The sequence below is a fragment of the Leopardus geoffroyi genome, chromosome A2, assembly GCF_018350155.1.
Source record: "Leopardus geoffroyi isolate Oge1 chromosome A2, O.geoffroyi_Oge1_pat1.0, whole genome shotgun sequence".
NCBI classification, from domain to species: Eukaryota; Metazoa; Chordata; class Mammalia; order Carnivora; family Felidae; genus Leopardus; species Leopardus geoffroyi.
In genome coordinates, this window is record NC_059331.1 from 77,969,887 (window position 1) to 77,996,206 (window position 26,320).

Consider the following 26,320-nt stretch of genomic DNA (forward strand, 5'->3'; position numbering starts at 1 on the left):
ATAAACAGCCCAAAGTTACGTTGGTCTTAAATAATATCTTACGAGCGATAACAAGAGTACACTGAAAACTCCTAAGGTACAAAAACTTCAGGGACTTGTAAGCAGTTGAAGGCAGGTGGAGAAGCTGGCTAACCATAAAAGTATGAATCTCAGATTCCTACAATGCTTTGAATTTTGTTTACCAAGCTCCATGTGCTCATCACAGGAGTTGTATCCAGGCGAGGATGGCAAGTTCTCGGTACACTGAAGCAACTCCAGTGAGTCATTCATTCCTGAAGGTCTCTTGTCCATCACCAGCAGGAGTTTCTGTACTGCATTAGGCATCTGATTTGTCTTCACTTCCCACACCATGTTATGGTGCTCCGACTTCAAATAAAAATAACACAGAAAAAAATGTCACGTCGTGTGATCTGGAGATTGCGGAAGGATAAAATCCATCAGAGACGCCTAATGTTGCATCTTTCACTTAATCATACATTGCATTCTGTATCCCCCTCAAGTCCCTCACACCAGGCAGACTCCCGGATTTCTTGGGCTACGACCATGTAGTCAGTGCTAAATTACACCCAGATTCCAAAGGATCTGAATTTATAAAAGTCTTTTCTTTAAAAAAGAATACTAGCACCATTATACATACTTATACTTGTTTAATCTGGTAACTCTGAGACCCAAAGAGAGACCAACAAAACCACTTTTTCAACTTGTATCTTCAAATTTAAAAGAAAATTAACACACTTTCCTCAATTAAATTAAAAAAGACTGAAGAAATATTCTATTTCCTTTTCATTTTCTGAAAATTCTATTTCAATTTTTCTATTTGCCAACTGTGTGGTTTCCTCATCTCTGAAAATAAACAGGTTTAATACACTTAAAACGGCATTCTCTGAAGGACCTTTAAGAAACAATTTCTTAAAATGCCCCTATGTTATACTTCTCAAAAAAATGAAAATGCTATGTTTTGTTTTCTTTGGTTTGTTTGAGAGAGCCAGAGAGCACGCAAGCGGGGGAGGGGCAGAAGAAGGGAGGGAGAAGAAGAATCCCAAGCAGCCTCCACACAGTCAGTGCACAGAACCCAATGTGGGGCTCGAACTCATGAAACTGTGAGATCATGGATGGCCTAAACCAGAATCAAGAGTCAGACGCTTAACCAACTGAGCCACCCAGGCACCCCAAAATACTATGTTTTCTTTATGAAAATGTGGTACCTAGGCATAATAAAGATACCTATCCTTCCGAATCACTTATTTCTAGAAAGATGAATAATAATCATGGTAAATTTAAGCAAATAGTAAATCTACATCTTAAGCCCACAAAGTGATCACAAGGAAGAAAACAACACAGGCTAATATACCTAAATAATTTCCACCGACTAAATTTTGTTATGAAAGTAAAATGTGGTTATACCTTTGACACTCTGCATTTGGACAGTGATCAAATTCGTTATTTAACAGGGGTGACAGCAGCAGGAAGATTTCCCGATTTTTCAAAGATTTACTCCAAATCTCATTTAAAAAAAAAAAAAAAAAAAAGCTCTAATGTGCTAAGACGAAATACACACACACAAAAATCTAACAGGATGTAAGTTTTTCCTCACAATAAGACAATAAAATATACTGCAATTTAAAGTCACTAAAAATCTGGTACCCCAGCCTAGGCTGATCAAAAATGCTGTGAAAACATGTTAACTGCTTAGTATTTATACCAGAGCTTTCTAAACCATAACATACTCACCAAGAAACACTAGAAACACTGGCAAATTTTTTTCTACAAAGGCTTTTTCATAATCTTTTTACTACAAATTAAATTTTCCTAACTATAAAATACACTAACTAACGGGGGGGAGGGGGGGTGCAGGGAGAGGGAGAAATGAAACAAGGCATTAAAAAAAAAAAGGAACAGTGACTTCTAATCCCACCAACCAGACTTAGATACTGCTAATATTTTTCATGCATATACCTATCATCATAGATTTTATTTTCCTTCATACTCTGTATTATTTATAATTGACGCCTTTTCCTTTAGCATAAGTTTATAAGCATTTTCTTGTGTCACTAATTTTTCTTACATATCTATTTTAAATAGTTATATAATATACATCACAAAGATACACCAAAATTTCCTTATCCCTCCTACTGCTGAACATGCTGTTCCCAGTTTCTTCATTCTTAAGTAACAGTTTACATTCTTTTTTAAAAAAAATATCTGCTTGTATCACATTACTTTAGATTTCCAGAGACACATTAGTAGGTGAATGGCAATTAAACATCTTAAGGTTCCTGACACGCAGACAAACTGCCTGTTGCTGTACTTTATTTCTAACATTCTACTTCAGGTGCTTTCTGCCTGAACTCCTCAAAGATGACCCAGATCCTGGGCACTGCTCTAGAGCCTTACTCAACACTAAGATGTTCTACAGAGTAGTGAAAAGGGCACTGGGTTAGATGTAAAGAATCATGGGTTTCGATTCCAGCTTGAACCCTTACTAAATACATTACCCGAGTGACTGAGCTTCTCACTAGTTTGGTATCTTCATCTGTAAAACAGAACTAATGCTAGCTGCTCAACCTTCCTGCTAGAGCAATTGTGAGGATGAGCTAAAACAAAGTGAGTAGAAGAAATGTAAAATGACTTCTTCACAAAATGTTTTATCCCTAGACCGACACAGGCAACACTATACATACTCCGGGCACTTATGTCTTAAACAGAACAGTTACTGGGATGCCTGGGTGGCTCAGTCAGTTAAACATCTGACTTCAGCTCAGGTCATGAACTCACGGTTTATGGGTTCAAGCCTCGCATCAGGCTCTATGCAGACAGCTCAGAGCCTGGAGCCTGCTTAGGATTCCCGGTCTCCCTCTTTCTCTGCCCCTCCCCCACTCACGCTCAAAAATAAACATTAAAAAGTTTAAAAAAAAAGAAAGAAAAAAAAAAGAACAGTTACTGAAAACGGTATAACGACATGAGACTAGACAGCTAGTTATTCAGCTTCAGCAAGTCTGGAGCCTGCTTCCAATTCTATGTCTCCCTCTCTCTCTGCCCCTCCCCTGCTCACACTCTGTGTCTCTTCCTCTCAAAACTGAATAAACATCAAAAAAAATTTTTTTAAATTAAAAAAACATAAGATGCCCAAAACATTTGCAAGAAATGAACACTTTTTCAGCTCAGTATAATCTATTATGTACTAATTAATCACAGTCTTATTATATAGTTAACAGCAAAACTGCTGAGGTACAACAAAAAATCTCCTACAAAATTAGTGGCTACACAAGAGATGCAGTTAGTAACACCATTTGATTTCTCAGGCGTAACTGGCCAAATCATTATTCTGAACCTCCACTTCTCACTGAAAAAATCAAGCACACTTTAAGCTTGATCAGTGATTCTCAATCACGTGATTATGTGTCCTTCAAACAAAATGATGACCAGGATCCACCTCCAGAGAATATGATTTATTTGGTCTGGGGTAACCCTGTGCGCTGCTTTTTGTTTTCTTTCCAAACATCAGGTGCACTGTGAAAACCAGTAGACTAAAAATGATTGCCAAATTCCTTTTTATTTAAATATACATATTTATTCATTTAATAGACACTATGTACAAGGCACTATACGAGTTGCAATGTTGGACCTCAATGATGAACAATTTATCTTGAATCTCAATAATCTGCGCTTTAGTGGAAAAAAATAAGCAAATGACCACAGTTCTACAGAGCAGGGCTTGGCTATGAATGGGTAAAATGGAAAGAAGGAAAATCTTCCAATGAGAGAAACTCACATGAACAAACTTGCAGAAGGTGCAAGTAATGGATGAAATCAAAACAACACAGAATCCAGGATCACCAGAAGGTAGGATGGCCTTGTGTGTCTTGCGGTCATGGATACTAAGGCTGCAAAGGTAGACTGAGTCAGAATCTTCAATCCTAGTTTAGGAAAATTAGTTTCTTTGGTTTTTGTACATCAGAGAAATAAGGGCTCTGAAATTAGGCTACCTGAGTTTATGTATCAAATTTACTATTTATTGGCTATGTGTCCTGGGCAATCTATTTAAAATCTTTATGCCCTATTTGTAAAATGGAAATAATAAGAACACCTACATAGGTTACTGTAAAAACTCAGTGAGCTAACAAATGTAAAAAGCTTACAGAAGTTCCTAACACAGAGCAAACTCTCAATGCACAGTGGCTAGTAATTATTATAAGCGATTATCAGACACTAGAGAACCACTAAAGATTTTGGAACAGAGATCTGACATGATCAGAACTATAAACTGAGTCTGTGAAAAAAAATCATTCTGGGGGCACCTGGGTGGCTCAGTCGGTTAAGTGTCTGACTCCTGGTTTCAGTTCAGGTCACAATCTCATGGTTCCGTGGGTTCCAGCCCTACGTCGGGCTCTGCGCTGGCAGCACAGAGCCTGCTTGGGATTCTCTGTCTCCCTCTCTCTCTACCCCTCTCCCATTCACTGTCTCTCTCTCTCTCTCACAAAAATAAAAAATTTTTTAAGTAATAAAAAAAAGATACTTAAACATGATACGAGTATGCAGAAACATCCATAACAAATACTGAAAAGAAAATATTAAAAACAGTGTATTCACATTTTTAATTTGTCTGTCAGCCACTTGCTCCCAGCTTCCTTTGCAAGAGTTCTCAGAAAACTGGTAGTATCCGTGCAGATTCCTTACTGAGTAATGCCCAAGACATGAGAGGAACTAGTCATTCTGAGTTCTCTGGACAGCGAATATTAAGTTTGGATGGCAGATCTGAAGTCTTCTGATAGAAACTTTTCCAACTTCCTAAGTGTACACGGCACAACTAAACCTATCTTATGATGACTCAAACTCCTTACGAACAGCTGCTGTACTATGCTTCACATGAGGATGTGATCTGCAGGCCAGCCCCAGCTGCAGTCTTCGACTTGAACATTTTCTCATTTTACCTTGATCAGGAAGTTCAGAGGTCACACTACACACGTGTATCTCCTCAGAGTCATCTCCAGTGTGTGCAGCAGAGCTGCTCTGGGCCCCAGGGAGCATCCGTCTTGTGCTCCCCTTCCCTTTGCACAGCTTTCTGGCTTTCTCCTCCTTCCAGGATAGATTTTCTCCTCCCCATCAGCGGGCCCTGCACTGTCCCCACTCACCATGTGCAGCACACTAACACCTTCTGCAACCTCTACCATTTCTCCAGCCGCTAGTCCTAGCTCTCTAAGAACAATCCCCTCACAATATTCCTTACAGGAAGCTGGGAAAGGATATTTCAATTTCAAAACAGAGCTACTCATCAATAACAAAAGGGACCAATTAATTACTGAATTTGCATTCCCAGCGTTTGCAACTTTTATGACTCAAGGCTATCAAAAGTTCAGTCAACTGACTTCGGTCAGGTCATGTCACGGTTCCTGAGTTCCAGTCCCACATCAGGCTGTCTGCTGTCACCTCAGAGCCTGTTTCCGATCCTCTTTCTCTCTGCCCCTCCCCACTCCCCCCTCTCTAAAATAAACATTAAAAAAGAGAAAGTTTGGTCTTGAGATAATGGAAGTGGTGCTTCTGCAAGTCTACTGCATGGTAAATGGGAATCTAGAGCTAAGTCAACAAACTGCAGGTTCCCTCTTGCTTGCCATGTACTGTGAGGCTGGCCGCTTAAATGCGGCCTCCCAGCCCCTACACTGATCTCATTGGGCTACTGGGAGAATTAAACAATGTACATGAAAACAGGTGCCTGGGTGGCTAAGTCACTTAAGCGTCAGACTCCTGGTTTCAGCTCAGGTCATAACCTCATGGTTCATGGGATCAAGCCCCACGTCAGGCTCTGTGCCACCAGTAGGGCGCCTGCTTGGGATTCTCTCTCTGCTCCCTCTCCTGGTTGAACACACACGCGCTCTCTCAAAAAATAAATAAACTTTAAGAATAAAATACATGGGGGCGCCTGGGTGGCTTGGTCGGTTGGGCGTCCGACTTCGGCTCAGGTCATGATCTCACGGTCCGTGAGTTCGGGCCCCGCATCGGGCTCTGTGCTGGCAGCTCAGGGCCTGGAGCCTGTTTCAGATTCTGTGTCTCCCTCTCTCTCTGCTCCTCCCCTGTTCATGCTCTGTCTCTCTCTGTCTCAAAAATAAATAAACGTTAAAAAAAAAAAAAATTAAAAAAAAAAAAAGAATAAAATACATGAAAACAAAATTCAAATCCCTATACCAATGTAAATTTTTGTCTCAGACTTTTCTCCGTCAAACTATTTGGGGGAAGCAATGCCCCTGATACAGTAAAAGAATACCAGAAAACTTCATACTCAAAAATTCTCCCCCACATAAATTACACCAATTAGACATTCATTTTGATAAACAAGCTCCTCTTTCAAATATCTCCTGGTAGAGCTAACCCTATTGTTCATTCATGCTTTTGCATACTGCTCTGGTATTACAGGATTTGACATAGCTTGCCTTGTATTTTGACTTAACTCGGCAACTAGACCAGAGATTCTCAAAAGGGAAGAGTAAAATTCTCCAGCAGCTGTGCTTTGAAATGTCATGTCCAATATTACAAATTTTTATCAGGTGGGGATGGGAAGGGTCTCATTGCCTTTGTTTTGTAACCTTTGGTAAATAAATATCCACAAAATCTTAGAAACAGGACCGGTGGAAAGGACCAGAAATAGCTAAATCTCCGTGAATGGACAAGAAGGAAATTAGGTTTTACAAATGCCAATCTACTATGTACAGAGCATCTGACATACTTCCTCTGACTTCATAAAAACCTCAAAACAGCTCTGTGAACAAAGTTATTCTTATGGATGAGGAAAACAGCACTCTGACGACTGAATGTGACTACCTTCTTTTTGAAAAGAACTGAGAAAAGAGAGAAAAGGCACTGACCCAACAGAGATTAGACTCCTACTTTCAACTGCCTATTCTTCCCTGAATCTTTATCCTTTCCACCCGCAAGCAAGGATATCGCAGAATGCGTTTCTGTATGTCCTTCCCCTAATAGGAAAGGACTTCCATACCAAGCTCAAATTCTAAGGTGGGCGGGGATGAAGAGAAGGTAATTGCAATTAACTTATATCTCTAAAGTGAAGAACTGAGGTATTTAAAATGGATTACAGTAGTTTCCCCCTATTCGAGGTTTCACTCTTGTGATATCAGTTACCCAAGGTCAACTGAGTCTGAAAACAAATAATCTTCCTTCTGACCTACAGTCAGAAGGTCAATAGCAGCCAAACTAAGTCACAATGCCTAGGTCATGCACCTCACATCATCTCACCACACAGGCATTTTATCAGCTCACATCATCACAAGAAGAGTGAGTACAGGACAATAAGGTATTTTGAGAAAGACCACATTCACACAACTTTTATTACAGTGTATTGTTATATTTGTTCTCTTATTAGCTAGTATTAATACCTCACTAATTTATAAACCCTCATAAGAAAAAACAGCATGTATAGGGTTCAGTGCTATCCGTCGTTTCAGGCATCCACAGGGGGTCTCGGAACATACCCTCCCACAAGTACCGAGGGATAAGCTACTGTAGCTTACTCTAGGACACCGAACAGACAACCCCAACATCCTTGTTAGCAAGCTAAAACAAAAGACAATAGCAAAACAAAAAACAAAAAAACAAACAAACAAAAAAAAAAAAACGGGAGGGGGAATGAAAGTACTAGGAATACATTACAAGTGTAGATCATTATCAATAGTTAAGCAACAGAAAAGTATTTACAAATGTTAAAATTATTATAATTCTTTAAAAGGCAATTTTAATTCAAAACCACTGTTGGGAGTCATCCGTTACTGCTCGTTAGTGGGAAATAAATCTACGGCACTTCGTCGGGAATTGATGGTAGGACTCCCAACACTTCCTAGCAGACCCAACTCCCTACCACCCTCCTCCCGTCTTAGCCTAAGTGGCAGCCTGAGCTAAAGACTGGAGTACTGCCTTGTCGTCAGTGCTGCTTTTAAAAACGATTCTTGGTGAAAACTCCTGAAGAACGAACTCTTAGGGAGTGTAGAACGCACAGCTTGAGTGAAATCCCCTAGACAGAGTGCAGGGCTTAAGGAAGCTACAAAAACCGGGCCCCCACTGTCGATTTCGCCCGGATTCTTTTTTGTTTTGTTTTAATCTGCCTGGGGCAGCAGCATAGGTTGGAAGGCGGAGACTGGAATCGCCTGCCAAGCCTGGGCTCTCGGTCACAGAGGCAGCGCCTCCCGGTTCACGCCAAGTCCATCCCCCACCTTCTTTCGCCATTCATGGCCTTCCCCTCCCCTCCCCCCATCATGTGACCGCAGCCTGGACTCCAGGCTTGTTTTTCCCCTTAGCTCAGCCGCACCGCGCAGGCGCCTCGGAGCCCATTCATTCGAAATGCGTAACAATGAGCCCCGGGGCCCAGCGGCTCCGCGAGCTTCCCAGCTCGGCCCGAGCCCCTCTCGGCCCCCAGTGGAGGCGGCGCCTCATTGGGGTCCCCCACCCCCGGCCGGCCACCCACTCGGGACCAACCTCCGACCCTCCGCCCACACTCGCGGAGTTGAAGTCAAACTTTCCTGGGCAGCCCCGGCGCCGCGTCGGCCCCTTCCCCCGCCCAGGCCCTCCCCATCTCCGCACCCGGCCGGGCCACCCACCGCGCAACCCGGCCCAGAGCGCCGACCTCGCCGACTCCTCCCAGCCCCCGCCCCAGAGACCCCCCTCGGGCCGCGCCGCCGCGAAGCCCAGGTGAGCTCGCGGGAGGTGCCGGTCCGGTGGGTTCGCCGCGGGCAGTTACCGGACGGTTGATTGCTTCCACTGTGAGGGCAGCCCTTCGCACAAGAGGAGCGCGGACCAGAGCTCGCCCGGCCGCCCGGTCCCCTCGGGATCCTGCCCCTCCCTTCCCCACCCCCACCCCTTCCCGAACTGAAAGACAACAAACCAGCCGCGGAGTGAGGGCAGCCCCGGCGCGGGCCGCCCTGGACACAACAACACCACCAGCCGCTTGTATATCCCCTCTCCGACTGACGCCGGTCTCCCTGGCGCGCCTTAGTACTCCCGTCGCCTCTCTCATTCCTCCACCGAAACTTTCCTACTTACCAAACCCGTCGCCATTACCAAGTCTTTCAAGCTTCGTCTTCCCCCTCCCTCAACCCCCCGGGGGCTGAGCCTTCGCCCCGCTCTTTCGCCCTCTTATTGGTCCACGGAACTGCCATTCGATCATTCCCCTTTCCCATTGGGTGATACCGTGGTCCGTCTCGGGAGGCGGGCTTGTATTGACTTTTGTGTTGTGTTTACTGGAGAAGACGGCGTGTCAATCACTAGAGTGAGCGCTTCGGATTGGATTGCTGCCGAGACTTCGGGGACCTAAGCCAAACTTTGCCCCCGAAATGGATTGTGGGATTCGTAGTCTCAGCCTTGCTCTGTTCTTCTGGGAAACTGCAGGCGAGAGAAACTAGTTGGACTACGTATCCCAGAAGGGCGTGCACAGCGCTGTCTTGATAGTAAACAAGAGTCATAGGGACACGTGTATCAGCTCGTTTGTTTTGGTGTCTGGGACAAAAGGGAGGGGGCGGAGGAAGCGAGTGTTTTAAAGCTTTGGCCTCTTCTCTTCCTCTGGGCCTCTCCTAGCACTCGGAGAGGCCCAGTCTCTCGCAGCACCCATTTCGGGCCATAAACAGGCAGAGTCGCTCGCTGCTCAAAGTTTGGCAGGAGGCCAAGGTATTGTTTTAGTGTGAGGGGAAGGAGATGACTGCACAGGCGGAAGCAGTGCAGCCTCGAGAGGGACCAAGCCACCCACAAATCACAGCCCCAGGCATTATGGGGATAATAAAGGTGGTATCGGGCTCCAGTGGGAAGAACTAGAATTTCTTTATCACGACCCTTTCCTGGCCACCCCCCGGACAGCAACTTGAGAGGGGTTCTTTGCCAGCTCTGATCAGTTCACCCAAGATTTGTTGAATGCTGGCTGTATGCCAGGCACTGAAAGGCTTGGGGACTAACAGAGAAAAGTTCAGGGTCTGGAGAATTTATAAAGCTGTAAGGGGGTGGGTGATTACTATTGACTTAGAAATTGAGGCAACCCAAAGCGGTATTTTCCATGTTGACCAGCTTGCTCGTTAAGGTAATAGAGGCGTAACGTGTGACCTAAACTGAATTTGTGAATCATCCAAGTTTCCCTGGTAAGTTTTTGTTAACCAGTGTTTTCCTCCAGACGACTTCCCATTGATGAAAGAAAAATGTCTTTCCACTTCGTTGCCACTAGGAGTTCCTCCTTAAGTTACTAATACTCTGACTCACCAGAGGAGGATGGCTTCCCTGGCTTTATAGTTAACTTCACTTTAAACATGGCTGGCCATCACAGTCCACGGAGTCTATAATTGTTTTTACCATTAACATTCAAAAGGCATTATTAAGGTTTTTTTTCTTTGAACTTTTAGTGTTTAATCATTTAAGCTATGCTTCAGGTTTTATATCTTTAGATCACTGTATGCATGCTTAGAATTAAGAGGAAAACTTACATTAGTTAGAAATCTATAAAGTCAAACCACTGAAAAGAGCCCTTAACCGTAACTGATTATTCCTTTAAACACTAACCCCCCCCACATTTCTTGAAGTTTTTTTTTTTTTTTTTTTTTTTTTTTTTAATGTTTATTCTTGAGAGAAAGAAGAGGAGAGGGAGTGGGGCAGAGAGAGGGAGACACAGAGTCCAAAGCAGGCTCCAGACTCAGAGCTCTCAGCACAAAGCCCAATATGGGGCTCAAAGTCACAAACCACAAGATCATGACCTGATCTGAAGTCAGAAGTTTAACCAACTGAGCCATCCAGGCACCCTGCATTTCTCGAATTTTTATTTTATTTTTTTTTTAATTTTTTTTTCAACGTTTATTTATTTTTTTTGGGACAGAGAGAGACAGAGCATGAACGGGGGAGGGGCAGAGAGAGAGAGGGAGACACAGAATCGGAAACAGGCTCCAGGCTCCGAGCCATCAGCCCAGAGCCTGACGCGGGGCTCAAACTCACGCACCGCGAGATCGTGACCTGGCTGAAGTCGGACGCTTAACCGACTGCGCCACCCAGGCGCCCCTCTCGAATTTTTAAATATGCCTGAAAGCCACAATGAATCAAGAAATCCCAAATAACTCTCATGGTGAAAAAAGTTTTACAGTTCTTTTAGGGGTTCCCTGTTGGAAGCCTTGAAATGAAATTATTTTAAAATAGTTCTGTCTACCCTATGATCAAAGATTTATGTTCTTGTATTCACAAATAGTAACTTTTTTTCCTAAAAATAATTGAGGGCCAGCAAAACACCTAAATTTTTCACTGAGAAGAAAGGACAGGGTTTGAACTTATCTTTCATAGATAAGAGGGATCCAAAAAAGAACTAGACTGTGACCCTGCCTTTTTCTTTTTTCTTCCTTTTTTTCTCCTTGCAGTGGAGGGTTGCTGTATCTCTTCAGTGTTTCATTTTTTGACAAAAAGAGAAATCGTAGAATTTACCTAATCGTTTTATGTCTTACTCCCACAAGGAAACTGAAAATCATCTTTCCTTCCCCCAAAAACGAGCTTTGAAAAGCCTGAGCCACTCCTTACCCCTATTCGTTGCATAAACCATGAGGTCTGTTTTTAGCTGAACCTTACCTTATTTTAAAAGGTTTTCTATCCAATGTGGCACCTGGGTGGCTCAGTTGGTTAAGTGGCTCAGTTGGTTAAGACTGTTGATTTCAGCTCAGGTCATGATCTTGTGGTTTGTGAGACTGAGCCTAGCATTTTGCTCAGTGCTCAGAACTGAGCTTGCTTGGGATTCTCTCTGCCCCTCCCCTGCTCATGCTTTCTGTCTCTCTCTCAAAATAAATTAAATAAATAAATGGTTTTCTATCTGAAAGTTCTTACCAAAAGCTTTACTGGAGATGTTTTTATCGGTGAACACAGTGATGGGAAGAATAATTTCAACTTCAGATCAAGATTTTTTACATTATTATAAATAATTACCTTTTAATAGTCCTGTAAAGTTTTTTTTTTCATTCACTCATTCAGAAATATTTAGTTCCTATTATTTGCTGACCACTTTGCCAATTGATGAGCCTACAAAGATAGGAAATATTTTCACATACTTTCATTTTTGTCTAAGTCACTGGGGACTAAAATTCTGACATTTCAGTCACAACTGATTAAACATCAGTATTAGAATCTCTACACCTCTGGGGCACCTGCAGGGCTCAGTCAGTTAAATGTCCAACTCTGGATCTCTCAGCTCAGGTCTTGATCTCAGGGTCATGAGTTCAAGCCCAGTGTTGGGCTCTCCACTGAGCATGAAGCCTACTTAAAAAAAAATCTCTACACCTTTAAGGTGAATAATTAGTTCTGTCTTTTGACTTTCCTGGGAAGCTAAATGACCACAGTAGTACCTCATATATATTTAACAGGAACATCATCATTAATTCTTGGTGACTAATAAAACCAACCAACTCATAACCCAGAACAAAGATCAAAGTAAAAAAACTAGTAAGATCTTGAAAATATATGTAAATTCTACTCTTCCACTAAAACAGATACAATTAAAGAACACATAATAAACTATGCCAAGAAGTTGTCATTTAAAATCAAAATGTCTTTCCAGCAGTTTGTAAAATACTTGTTTTCATAAAAAAAACATGAAGTGCTGATTTGTTAAGAAGATTTATCTTTTTTTATTTTACTACCTTTAACCATAACTTTACTACCTAAAGTAGTATTATAAGGTAGTAGTACTACTTTACTACCTAATTTAAGAATTTAACAACGTATTTGCCTCAATTCCACTACATTTGGCACACCAGTGACTACTTTGCTGGACTAAGAAAGATTAAGTTCAAGTACAGGGCATTGTTTACATATTGAGAATATCGCTGTTCAAATTGTTAAAAAGGAAATGAACATTTAGAAGGCTCAAAACACTTACATGAATCGACAGTTGAGCAAAATCACCTCCCACCAAGGCTATTTTATAATCAAGTGTTGACTATCTCATGCATTTTATTGAATACTGTCCTGAAAGTGAGAAATAGAATGGCTGTTACTGTATGGTTTGTGGACCCTCATAACCAGATGTGGGTGACTGGGAGCTGTGGCTGGCTGCCCTACCCAGGGTCATGAGAGAGGATCTCCCTGCACACTGCTAGCCTGCGAAAAGATCAGAATTCAAAGTACAGTTTCTACTGAGTGCACATTGCTTTTGGACCATCATATAGTCAAAAAATTGTGAGTCAAACCACATGGGACCATCTGTACTAAAACTAGGAAGTGGAACACATGTATGATCTAAAATAGTGCCCCAAATTTTCAGATAGTTTCTCTCTTGGTAGATTATTTAAACTCTTAGAAATAGCCTTCCATATCCACTATACACTAAAACAAATTAATTTTAGGGGTGCCTGGGTAGCTCAGTCGGTTGAGCATCTAACTCTTGATTTCGGCTCATGTCATGATCCCAGGGTCATGGGATCAAGTTCCACGTTGGGCTCTATACGGAGCATGGAGCCTGCTTAAGATTCTTTCCTCCTCCCCCAATGTGTGAGCTTTCTTTCTCTCAAAAAAAAAAAAAAAAAGAATAATAATTTTATAATTCCAAGTACTCAGGTACACTCAAATTGTAAGGAAATGCCTGGGAGCCTATGAGTGCCATTTTAGAAAGGAGTAGTATGTCTGTTGTGCTTGTAATTCTTGATTCAACTATGAGTTTAAATTATACTCAGATGACCATAAAGCAAGACCTTTCTTCAGTGTGAGTGTCTTAACACTATCGCCTTTAGGAGGAAGAACTAAGGAGAAAAGGAGAACTAAAGAATGATTGTTGGCTGGGACGGGGTGGGGGGGGGGAGGTTGGTTGGGAGGAGACAACATGGCTCAGTCGGTAGAGCATGCGATTCTTGATCTCAGCGTTGTGGGTTTAAGCCCCAGGTTGGGTGTAGAGATTACCCAAATCTTCTTAAAAAAATGATTGTTGGGTTTCTAGGCTGGATAGGACTTGTGGGTGAGTTTTGATGGTATGTCAGTGCTATTGCTGAGGTGGGGAATGTTGGAAAGAATGGACTTGGGAATTGGGAGGAGAAAAGAATGGATTCAACTTTAGATAATGAGCTGCCGTACAGGCAAGAAATTTAGGTAAAACTGCTGAACCTGTGTGGGGTTTAGGAGATCTAAGTCAAGAAAAATAAACTTGAGTGTCTTCAGGACACAGGAGACTACCCTTTGTGGCCTCAGTTGCCCTCAGTTCTTGTTAAGTTGTCCAATTTGGTTTTAATGAGAATGTGAACATTTAGAGAAGGCAACAACAATTTCAACTTAATCCTACTTCCTATTTATAAAATTTAGAAGCAGAAATATGAAGGTTTTTGTCTTTCAAATGCCTTCTCATGTGTTTGAGATCATTCTTGTTATCTGAACTAACACAAAACTCCCATGTATTTTCTCTTCATGTCTGTTACCCTAGGCCCTCATCTATGTGTTTTCTTTTTGTTGCCAGTCGTAAGAACCTCGTTTTAGAGGCAAGCCTGATAAGAAGCAATTAAAACCACAAGTCTTATCACACTGTGCCACACTTCATATTTTTCTTCCATTGGTCACCCTCCAACATGTACATCACCTCCTCCTTCCCCCGCCACTACCTCATATGCATCTTGCTGTCTGAGCTCTCAATCAGTAGATGTCTGCTGAACCAGGGAACGAGAAGTTAGGAGGAAACAAGTAGCACAAATCTTAGTATAGCAGATTATGTGTTACACTGTATGCCCTGGGTGCTTTTGAACACTGAACAAGCTTCCGTGTGCTGTGTCCTTGCTCTACACATGCATCGTTATTATAAGAGGGCAGGTCTCATCTGCTTACAAGATAAGTGCAATTCCCATTCATTCCGTCTCCCTCCGTGCCAGTCACACGTAGGCATACAAAATTTGTCTTATCTACTTCTGTTCCTTCAAGTTACGCAGCCTATCACAACATGCTGTAGTAATAAACATGTGGAAGCTATTTAAGTTCAGCTAATTTAAGGAGCAATTACAAGAAAAAGATTTGCCAAATTGGTCTCTGTAGTGAGCATCTCTCCTAAAATAATTGCTTGGCTTTAAAACATGACGTTTGTATACATTTCAAGAATAGAGGCATCTGGAAAGGAGAGGCCTAACAGAGGCTGTGGCGTTCTGGGGAGACATGTTTCTCCTCTCGCTCCTCAGCGGGATCTAGGTGGGTTTCCAATTAGGACAAAGACGGAAAACCAGCAATCAGAAGCAACTTTATCCAAGATTTTTGACCATAGTTACTGCTCATAAACTCAAGGGTTCTACTTGAACTTTTTTTTTTTGGATGTTGAACAGAAAACACTTAAAGAGTTTCACTTCTAGGTTATTGCTTTTGTCATCTGAGTCCATTTCCAGCTCACACTTTAAACTTTTGCTGGCCTCTGGAAAAAAAAAACTCATTTTCCGTTTTTGCAGTTAAGAGTAAAATTTCATTTACTTACTATAACAACTCAGTTCTAATTGATACTAACACATTTCACGTATATACATTTTGCAGTATGTCTTGGGGGGTTTGGGGAGGGGGGTGTGATGGCAATGCTCAGGTTGTGGTTAAACCACAATGTAGAGAAGCCACCTACCTAGTAAGTGTCCTTTTTTGGATACTTTTTGATGGTGCAGACAGTTCCTTCCACAGCATACATCATGTTTTCCTAAATGTAAATGTTACATGCATCTTCAGGATTTCCTAGCAATTTTAGGCTTTATATATTTACAGCATAAAAAAAGAACAGAAAAACCCAGATCTGTTGGTCAAATGAAGTTTTCCTCTCAAGCATCATACTACACCTGTGCTGCAAATTTGATGCAAATTTCTCCATAGGTTCAATATAGGAAAGCCTAGGAGACCAAGAATTGCACAGGAAACCAAGAGATGTCAGCTGCCTGGGAGTTCCGCTATGGACTCACCAGGTAATTGATTTGGGCAAAGTCACTGATTCTCCTCACTTACACAGACTGAATTGATCTAAGCTCCCATAGTTATTGTTGGGCACACAAGACTTCTGCAAATACCTGGTATACTTTACTGTTTATGCTTCCATAACTCATTATACTTTTAAGGTTTTTTTTTTTTTAATTTTTTTTTTTAACGTTTATTTATTTTTGAGACAGAGAGAGACACAGCACGAACGGGGGAGGGGCAGAGAGAGAGGGAAACACAGAATCGGAAGCAGGCTCCAGGCTCTGAGCCATCAGCCCAGAGCCCGATGCGGGGCTTGAACTCGCGGACCGCGAGATCGTGACCTGAGCTGAAGTCGGACGCTTAACGGACTGAGCCACCCAGGCGCCCCTAAGGTTTTTTTTTTTTTTTTTTTTTTAAAGTACCTGTTAAGACTAACAACCATAGAGTTTCAGTTGCCCAACCAGTTTTGCTGCCTTTAAAAACATCCTGGAAGAGGTAACCCAGTGGTCTCCTATTCCAATCTGTTTGGGTCAAAATTCTTTCTGATATTCAACATCAGGCTGTATGTACTTCATACTCTCTTAATTTCAGAAGCCAGCATTCTTGATTATTCTATTTCTCCCTTATGTGTTAAGAATTCCATTTCTCCCTTAGGTACTAACATTTTATTTAGATTTCAGAATTCCTTCTTCAGTCATTTAACAAAGCCATGGCTTATCCAGATGTATTACTTACCCCTCTGGGATTACACATGATTAACTTTAAGTGCCAAAGGTCATCTAGTCCTTGTTATAAGTATAACATTTCTTGGGGTGCCCGGGTGGCTCAGCCGGTTAAGTGTCCGACGTGGGTGACTCAGGTCATCTCACAGCTGGTGAGTTCGAGCCCCGAGTATGGCTCTGTGCTGACAGCCCAGAGCCTGGAGCCTGCTTCGGATTGTGTGTCTCCCTCGTGCTCTGTCTCTCTCTCTCTCTCTCTCTCTCAAAAATAAACATTAAAAAAAAATTAAAAGAAAATACAACATTTCTTGAGAAAATTAGGAAAACTAGACCAGTATCTTCAAGATGCTTTAGAAAGGACTCAGCACTTAATCTTACATATTTCAATAAAGTCCAGAGTCCTTCACTTCATGTCCTATGGCTCCCCTGCACATTTCTACACACCTTAAATGGTCCACTCCTTTCTAACAGTAAGCCGAATACATTCCCCCAACGTGTATCACAGGTAGCGTTTGCGAAAATAGATGCACCAAGCCCTAGTTCATCATGACATGCAGAAAACACACACTATAAAACAAACAGGGAGAAGCACTTGTGTTAACAGAATGTTCTTCCAGAGTATTTCTTAGCTGCACATACTGGATCCTTGAATGAAACTTCAACAGAGAATTTCCAAGTAGTAAAATATCTTGGCTGGTGACTGAATAAGGACATCCACATCCACAAGTGAAACTTAAGGTATTTTATTTTTTTTTTCAACGTTTTTATTTATTTTTGGGACAGAGAGAGACAGAGCATGAACGGGGGAGGGGCAGAGAGAGAGGGAGACACAGAATCGGAAACAGGCTCCAGGCTCTGAGCCATCAGCCCAGAGCCCGACGCGGGGCTCGAACTCACGGACCGCGAGATCGTGACCTGGCTGAAGTCGGACGCTTAACCGACTGCGCCACCCAGGCGCCCCAAACTTAAGGTATTTTAATTAGACACTTTGACATATAAATTCCCTATTAGCCAGGTAATTATTTCGTTAACCAAAATGGCCCAATGAGTCTGCAGCAGACCATAATTGTTTATATGTTTATATCGCATATGACTGATAGTTAAAATTTGTGAAAAACCTATTGCTGTAAAGAGCCATGTTTCCTGGTTGCATTACGCCCGGGGCGGGGGGGAGGGGGGGCGGTTTTCCCATTGGCCACATCTCAGTCAGGCTTTCACATAGTGCAGTATGCACGACGGAAGTACCAGTAAAGAAATTAGCGAAAAACAAACAAACAAAACAAAAAAAAAACTTCGTTAAAAACATTTTATTATAAAAGTGTGCTTTATTATAAGGTAAATTTAAATATAACCAACAATACTGAAAATAATGTAACTGGCATTTACAGCCTTGGTCAGAATTCTCTATTAAACAGGCATTTGTTTGCTATTCCATGAACACTTAACAATCAGCTTATGCAACAAGGTATCTTGAAAAAGTGGATAAAGAATACAGAATGATGAACCAGGAATTTGGGCAGGTTCTTTGTGGGTTTTTTTTTCTTGTCTAACAGACATGACTTTTAAAATAAAATCTGAAGTAGAAAAGAAGTCATCTTCATGTAGTAAGCTCTCTTCCTACATGAAGGTTTGCAAAATCATTAAACCGTGTTCTAAAATGGGGTTGAAGTTATACTTTACATATTGTTTACATATACATGACCCGATGAAGCTATTTTAGCCATATTTTCATTATACTCAGACCATAAACATTCTCTAATAACACCACACTATAACAGCCACAGAATATTTTTACCCAGGTATATGTTTTTTTAAAACCTGTTTCCCCAAAATGAAATTGCTCATTTAAAAGTGAACAACTGGTTAGAATTAACCTCTCCAAACACTGTGGTCACGTGGGCCTAGAAATAACGTTAAGAATAATACTGCTTTGGTTGAGTGGAATTTAATTCATCTTATATAGCAGAATAATAAGCATATCAATTATCAATGAAAATTTATACAACTGAGTTCATCCTGCACATTTGAGTCTATGTTAATGCAAATGGCAAGGTCTAATGGTACATCTGGACTGGGCAGAAATTCCTTTTATCTTTATGTATGGTTTATAAAAATTTATTTCTACCACAATAAAGGAAACCCAAGGGAACAGATGTCTGCAGAGGACTGTGTTATGTATGCCTAGTGAAGAACCGAGAAATATCCCGTGGGCGTGTAGATAAGGACTCCAAAATATTTTTGGTATAGGACAGTTTTTCCCCCCCTTAGCATATGTAGTATCTTCAGCTTCTATAAGACAAGTTTAAATAGCATTAAAAAAAACTGTGACATTAAATGTCGAACTCAAATTTTTTAAGAGTACAGAGAACTATACAATGAAAAAAGGAAGTAGATATATGTTTTATGAGGAAACTGTGTTAATGATCTCTCCTCTAAAAAAGACTCTTCCTTATTATCATAATGACTACATTGCCCGTCCTTAAAACCACTGGAACATGTAGGTTACTGACGTTAGGCCAAAAAAGTCAAAACATACTTTATTGCAAAAATATAAAAGGTTTTAAAATTGCATATGATGTTTTATGCCATAGTCCAAGGCCAGCACATAACTTATCAAGCCAGAAAAACTTGAAAACAAAAATGATTAAAATTGTACTGACTATATATATAGCGAGTTGTAAAAAGAATGTGATGCCATGCTGTAGAGCATGGTTCACTGCCAAGTTCCCTTTTACATGGGCAGAGTCACTAACACAGCAATCCGAGGGAGTCCACATGAACACATGTTGCCCATGGTAACACCCTTCAATTATCTTCTTGCACACAGATACTTTCAATATATTACAATCACTTGAATAAACCTCTCACTGAGATCATAATTTTGTGGAGTACAAAGTCATTTCATCAGTATGTCAATATTGTTTTGATCTATTCTTTAGAAAGTGATGTTAAAGCCTATAGAGTATTAAATCACTACTCCGCTTACTGATACGTTGTAAATGTAAAAAAAGGAAAAAACCTGAAATCACAGAAAATGCTTGGCATCTACACAAACACATTCTCAGTGGACTAACCACTACTGTGTAATTTTGTCACTATAGGTCTTGTTCCATACTTTTGCTTCATGCAGTGGGTTCAACAATATCCATGTTAGTTCCAAACAGGGCAACTAATTGTTCTTCGTAAGTGGCAATGTTCCTTTTCATAATTTCCATGCAAGGTCCCAAAAGCCTTTCAAATGCTTGCACATCCATGGCTAAGAGAAGGAGAGGAGAGAAGAAAAAGAAATGTAACATTCTTTGCAAATCTGAAAAATTGCAAAGTCATTTAGGATACCCATTCTGCATGTGTCAGGAATGCAATGGTTATTTTTATTTTTTTTAATGTTTTATTTTGAGAGAGAGAGAGAGGGAGAGGGAGAGAGAAAGAGGGAGGGAGAGAGATGGAGCATGAGCAGGGGAAGGGCAGAGGGAGAGGGAGACACAGAATCCGAAGCAGGCTCCAGGCTCTGAGCTGTCAGCAGGGCTTGAACCCATGAACTGTAAGATATGACCCAAGTCAAAGTCAGACTCTTAACCGACTTAGCCACCCAGGTGACGCTGCAATGGTATTTTTAGATAAATATCAAATATAAGAAAAGGGCACAAGGATAAAAATGTTCCACTTCAGAAAATAAACAGCCAGTGTTCCCTTGACAATGGGATTGTGCAATGCTAGGTTGCTGGGAGGCTCCTGGTCTCGGGTAAGAAAAAAACAAGGGACTATAATGGCAAAGCCTGGTAATTCTAAAAACCTGTTGTTGTTGTTTTTTAAAGTTTATTTTTGAGAGAGTGAGTGAGCGCAAGGGGCAGAGAGAGAGGCAGACAGAGAATCCCAAAAGGCTCCATGCTGTCAGTGCAGAGCCCGATGTGGGGCTCACACTCACCAACTGTGAGATCTTGACCTGAGCCGAAATTAAGAGTCAGACACTTAACCGACTGAGCCACCCAGGCCCCCCTAAAAAATAGTTCACCACCTCAGTAACATGAACTCTCCTCAAAGGTGGCAAGGCCTTTTTTTCCTCTACTGTTCTTCCTTCTCGGGGCTTACTTACGACGCTGTGCTGTAAAGACCTGATGTTACCTTGTGTAACGTTTACTCTCTTATACTATCGCCTAGCCAATTCAAAACAGCAGCCAGAATGCTCTTCTCCACTTGTAAGTATATGCTGTATGTCACTTTCCTGGTCTGTCTCATGCATTTTTAAAAACTCAATTTATAATATACTCGTAGAAACTATGATCACACTCTCTACTGTAGAAATGCAAATTTTTATTAAAACTTTTTTTTTTTTTTTTTTGCCTTTCAAATTTGCAAAGGTACAAGGGACATTGTTCACAAGAGCACGTACTGCCAGTAGCACGTACATCAGCACAGGTCAAGAGGGCTGGGAGTATACAGTGAACTCCGTAAAAAGAAAGGCTACTCCCAAGAACCATTTCTAAGGAAAAATCCTATACATGGAAAAGTAGTCTGTGCGCACAGACACAAAACCTGCTCCCCCCCCCGAAAAAATATGGAGCCCAAACCCCCAAAATCGCCAGTGGAGACCAATTAACTCATAATGTGGATGTTTACCTAACAAAATGTTACAATTTGATAAAATGAGAAATAAAATAAGAGCCTAAGGTACAGTAAATGAAAAACAGCGGTTTACAACACTTTAAAAACAGAAAACCCATGCAAATAAAAAAGATGAGGAATTGTAAGAGGATGTGGAAATCACTGGGGGTTGGTAGTGGTGGTAAGGGATTTTCCTACCTTCTCTGTATTTCTCAAATTTTCTTTAATGTGAATAAATCTGTTATAGGAAAAAAATAATGGGATTTCACTCACTTCACTTCACCTTTACTCTTTGTCACTAATGTCTATACTCAGGAAAATTACCTGTCAGTTTCTCACTACCTTCTTTTTCATCCAGGTGTAACACTTGAGCCCTTTAAAAAGGGCTCCTCTAGGAAGTTGATTCTGAAGGGACCCTCAGATCTTAAGAACACTAAAGCTGGGGTGCCTGGGTGGCTCAGTCGGTTAAGCATCTGACTTCGGCTGAGGTCATGAACTCGTGGTTTGTTAAGTTCGAGCCCTGCGTTGGGCTCTGTGCTGACAGCTCAGAGCCTGGACCCTGCTTCAGATCCTGTGTCTCCCTCTCTCTCTGCCCCTCCCCCCACTCACACTCTGTCTCTGTCCCTCTCTCTCAAAATAAACATAAAAAAAAGAACACTGAAGCCAAGTTTATTCTACTGAACCGTGAATAAGAACACAGAGTGGCTAATTACTGTTGAATCAATTTTTCTTAAAATGTCAACTACATGGACTCCTCCTGAATTCCATTTTTCACCATTAAAGTAAGCGCTTTCTCATATATGGATCTCAGATACAGACAGACGTCTTCCATTTAAGGACAGCATCTCTGCTGCTAGGAAATAAGAAGTTGAACAATAGAGAAGATTTTGCTGCATTCTGACAAACCTGAAACCATGGTTTCCTGGGACCAAGACGAGGAAGTACTCCCAAAGAGCTTCCAGCTTTGCCCAGAGACCTTAATGTATGCTATAAAAATACTATTCTGGCTTTTTTTTTGAGGAACACAAACTTTATTTGAAAACCTAGACATAAAACTCCATACTCAGAATTCTTTACTAAAACAAGATGCCATTTCACGCCTATATGAAAGAAGAAAACAGGAGAAAATAGGTATGTGAAAAATTTTAAAGAAAAAACTAAGGGCGGGGTGCCTGGGTGGCTCAGTCAGTTAAGCATCTGACTCGTGACTTCGGCTCAGGTCATGATCTCAGTTTGTGAGATCGAGCCCCCCAACAGGCTCTGAGTTGACAGTGTGAAACCTGCTTGGGATTCTCTCTCCCCTCCCTCTCCCCCATTTCCCCCACCCCGTGGGTGCATGCTCTCTCTCTATCAAAATTAAACCATTTTTTTTTTTTAATTTTTTTTTTTTTTCCAACGTTTATTTATTTTTTTTGGGACAGAGAGAGACAGAGCATGAACGGGGGAGGGGCAGAGAGAGAGGGAGACACAGAATCGGAAACAGGCTCCAGGCTCTGAGCCATCAGCCCAGAGCCTGACGCGGGGCTCGAACTCCCGGACCGCGAGATCGTGACCTGGCTGAAGTCGGACGCTTAACCGACTGTGCCACCCAGGCGCCCCTAAACCATTTTTTTAAAAAGAATATTTTAGGGGTGCCTGAGTGGCTCAGCACCAAACTTCAGCTCAGGCCATGATCTTACGGTTCGTGGGTTTGAGGCCCCTGGAGCCTGCTTCGGATTCTGTGTCTCCCTCTCTCTCTATCCCTCCCCCACACACTCTCTCTCTCTCTCTCAAAAATAAACATCAAAAAAACTTTTTTTAATATTTTAATTAAAAAAAAAAAAAAAACCAAGGGCCTCCCACAAATCGATTTCATAATGCAATGAGTCCTTACCTTGTTCTCTCTAGTGGGGACTGTGAAACGTGTGAACCCAGTAAGACCATCAGTACCGCAACACGAATACATAAAAGGCAGACCGAACAGCTTCCACCCGGAGGAGCACGTACAGTGCTGTGACTCCTACCTAAACATTTGACGGTCCCGATGGCGTGCGCCGAAGCTGCTCGGGGTTTGTTAGTGACCAGAGCAAGTTCTCCAAAGTACTGTCCCCGGGAACACCGAGCAATTTCTACTGCGCCATTCTCTTCCACCTCGGATTTGCCCTGACGAGGGAAGTAAGAGCATGCGCTTTGACTCAGCTTATGAAAACCGAGCTAACCTTAGTCTAAAGCATCAGAAAGGAAACCTATGGTGTTCCTTGCTCCCCATGGGTGTTTGGGACTTGCCAACACTTACCTTCCTTTTCATAGTGATTTTCACTTCACCAGATTCTACGATGAAAAAAGAATCTGCCAGATCTCCCTGTAAGAAGGAAACAAGCACCGAGGGTGAAAATGCAAATTCGGGTGAGGACAATCCCCTTGCCTCTCAAGCCCCGAAAAGTGAAGATGATTGTGCCGGACAAGTGAAGCTCCATAGGAACAGACTCTGTCTAAATTGAAAGGCTGTGCTCGACAATCACAAGTAATAAGCTCATTTGTAAAATTAACAAACTTCCTACCACAGCCTTTCTTGCTAAAACTAGCCAAAAAACAAAACAAAACAAAACAAAAAAAACATGGCAAATACTGAAGTAAGAATTTGGCCCCAACTCCAGCCTGGATGACCACGTCCACAGTCAGAAATGGCAGCGCTGGGGGCGCCTGGGTGGCTCAGTCACTTAAGCGTGCGCCTGACTTGGTTCTGGCTCAGATCATAATCTCACAGTTTGTGGGATCGAGTCTCCTGTGAGGCTCTGTGCTGACCATGTGGATCCTGCTTGGGATTCTCTCCCTCCCTCTATGCCCCTCCCCCACCCTCTCAAAATAAATAAACAAACATAAAAAAAAAGAGAGAGAGAAAAAAATGGCAGCACCGTTTCCTAGTAGCACCTCCCACTCTCCCGGCTGCTCCTACCGCTCCTGGAGAAGCGCTCAGATGCACACCCTGCATCACCCTCTGATAACAAGCAATTAGCACCAGTGGCCCAAAGGGGAGAAACTCTCAAAGAGGAGAAAGCAACCAGGCTCATCAGGAAGCTCATCAGGAATCCACGTGGGCTCATCAGGGCCCAGGCTCATCAGGAATCCACGTGGGCCCTGTCGTCTTTAGCCACATTCCACACCACCTCGGGGGGGCCTAAAAAAGGCTTCTGAAAGTGTTGCCATTTCTAACTACACACCTGCTTTTTCCTGCTTTTGGTTTTTTTTTTTTTTTAATTTTTTTTTTTTTTCAACGTTTATTTATTTTTGGGACAGAGAGAGACAGAGCACGAACGGGGGAGGGGCAGAGAGAGAGGGAGACACAGAATCGGAAACAGGCTCCAGGCTCTGAGCCATCAGCCCAGAGCCCGACGCGGGGCTCGAACTCACGGACCGCGAGATCGTGACCTGGCTGAAGTCGGACGCTTAACCGACTGCGCCACCCAAGCGCCCCTGCTTTTGGTTTTTGAGTGAACTCGGTGTTGATTTCTGATGATGCCTTCCTACTTAAATAGTGTAATACAGAAAATAACAGATCCTGACTTTTCTGAGCCTCTCAAAGTGATTCTAGAGAAACTTTGGTTTTTCAAAACTCCTTAGTATATAAAATGTAAGAAATACAGTATCAGCTTACACATTTTTGTCTAGGTTTATGTAATATAGACATGAATGTTTTATAAACACTTAAAAGACAACTAATATCTACAAAGATCTTTAGTAAACCCTAAGTATAATAATCTCTCATCAGAGCTTCATGTTAAATTTTCAAGTATTTTAAATAAAAATAGGTCTATAGACTACTGTGTTACTTTTTTTTTAACATTTTATTTTTAACTAATCTCTACACTCAGTATGGGACTCGAACTCACAACCCCCAAGATCAAGAATCGCACACTCTACCGACTGAGCCAGCCAGGCATTTTTTTTTTTTAATTTTTTTTTAACATTTATTCATTTTTTTAAAGAGACAGAGTGTGAGCGAGGGAGGGGCAGAGAGAGAGGGAGACACAGCAGCCTCCAAAGCAGGCTCCAGGCCCCAAGCCATCAGCACAGAACCCAATGCAGGGCTCGAACCTACAAACCGTGAGATCATGACCTGAGCCGAAGTCAGACGCCCAACTGACGGAGCCACCCAGGTGCCCCTAGGCATTTTTTTAAAAAAACATCCTCTAGGGGCACCTGGGTGGTTCTGTTGGTTGAGCCTCCAACTCTTGATTTCGGCTCAGTTCATGATCTCAGGGGTGGGATTGAGCCCCACATTGGGCCTGCTTGGGATTCTCTCTCTCTCTCTCTCTCTCTCTCTCTCTCTCCGCCCCCCCTCTGAGCCACTCCCCAACTTGTGCGCACTCTCTCTAAAATAAAAAAGAAAAGAAAAGAAAAGAAGAAAAGAAAAGAAAACTGTGCTCAAAATGATGTAAAAGTGGTGAAACAGGGTCTATGGATCATACCACTGTCAGTTCCTTAGGTGTGACATTGAACTGTAGTGATGCAAGACGCACCATCAGAAAGTGGGGCAGAAGGGCATGAGACCTCTCTGACTTTTGCAACTTACCACAAATCTGTAATTATTACAAAATAAAAGGCTAAAAAAGTCATTTCAAAAGTGCTCTGTACTTTGTTATTTTTCAACTTCTGTAGAACCTTAGCCTTGTTCTCTAATTTGACTCCACTTCTCTCCAATCCCTGACTAATCTGTGTATACATGCATATGTGTGATAGGAGAGAGGGATTTACTTATTTTCCTTCTAGAAAATTATTCTTTCCTCAAGTCTCACAGACCTTGAATCTTGTTTCACATATATCAAGAGACAGTATTCTTTATCTTTTATTTTTTTAAAGTAGACTCTGTGCCCAACGTGGGGCCCAAATTCACGACCCTGAGATCAAGAGTCCCATGCTCTACTGACTGAGCCAGCCAGGCACCCCAGAAGAGACAATATTTTAGATAAAGATTATAATATGGTATCAATATCTGGAAACAAATATTACAGAATCTTTTAAAATCTGTTTAAATCATTCACTCAATACTTCAAAACTATAACTAGGAAATACAAGTTAATACAAGATCTGTAGCTGTGTCTGTGAACTTAAACTGTTTT

The 26,320-nt window shown here is 41.8% G+C and overlaps 3 protein-coding genes across 5 annotated transcripts in view; 1 reads left to right on the plus strand and 2 right to left on the minus strand.

The window, feature by feature from the left end:
- HBP1 (HMG-box transcription factor 1) overlaps nt 1–9,113 on the minus strand; it is a 30,752-nt gene extending 21,639 nt beyond the window's left edge. The window contains exons 1-2 of one of the 2 annotated variants that reach the window (XM_045494458.1): nt 9,043–9,113; nt 183–366 (exon numbers count right to left, since the gene is read on the minus strand). In XM_045494458.1, coding sequence (XP_045350414.1) covers nt 183–366; nt 9,043–9,057 — 199 coding nt within the window. In that variant the 5' untranslated portion in view covers nt 9,058–9,113. Of the gene's footprint in view, nt 1–182; nt 367–8,884 lie in introns of both variants that reach the window. The other variant, XM_045494457.1, reaches the window with a different exon arrangement.
- LOC123606304 (basic proline-rich protein-like) lies at nt 8,091–21,092 on the plus strand. 2 transcript variants are annotated; one of them, XM_045494466.1, is made up of 3 exons: nt 8,091–8,691; nt 15,820–15,908; nt 20,978–21,081. In XM_045494466.1, exons 1-3 carry the CDS (start codon nt 8,354–8,356, stop codon nt 21,016–21,018), a joined length of 468 nt encoding a protein of 155 aa, XP_045350422.1. In that variant the 5' UTR covers nt 8,091–8,353; the 3' UTR covers nt 21,019–21,081. The 2 variants fall into 2 exon arrangements, with proteins under 2 accessions (XP_045350422.1, XP_045350423.1); XM_045494467.1 differs by lacking the exon at nt 15,820–15,908 and having other exon boundaries at nt 20,978–21,092.
- The window catches only part of PRKAR2B (protein kinase cAMP-dependent type II regulatory subunit beta), a 104,022-nt gene continuing 95,617 nt past the window's right edge, over nt 17,916–26,320 (minus strand). The window contains exons 9-11 of the mRNA XM_045494462.1: nt 23,497–23,562; nt 23,225–23,363; nt 17,916–19,875 (exon numbers count right to left, since the gene is read on the minus strand). Coding sequence (XP_045350418.1) covers nt 19,742–19,875; nt 23,225–23,363; nt 23,497–23,562 — 339 coding nt within the window. The 3' untranslated portion in view covers nt 17,916–19,741. The remainder of the gene's footprint in view (nt 19,876–23,224; nt 23,364–23,496; nt 23,563–26,320) is intronic.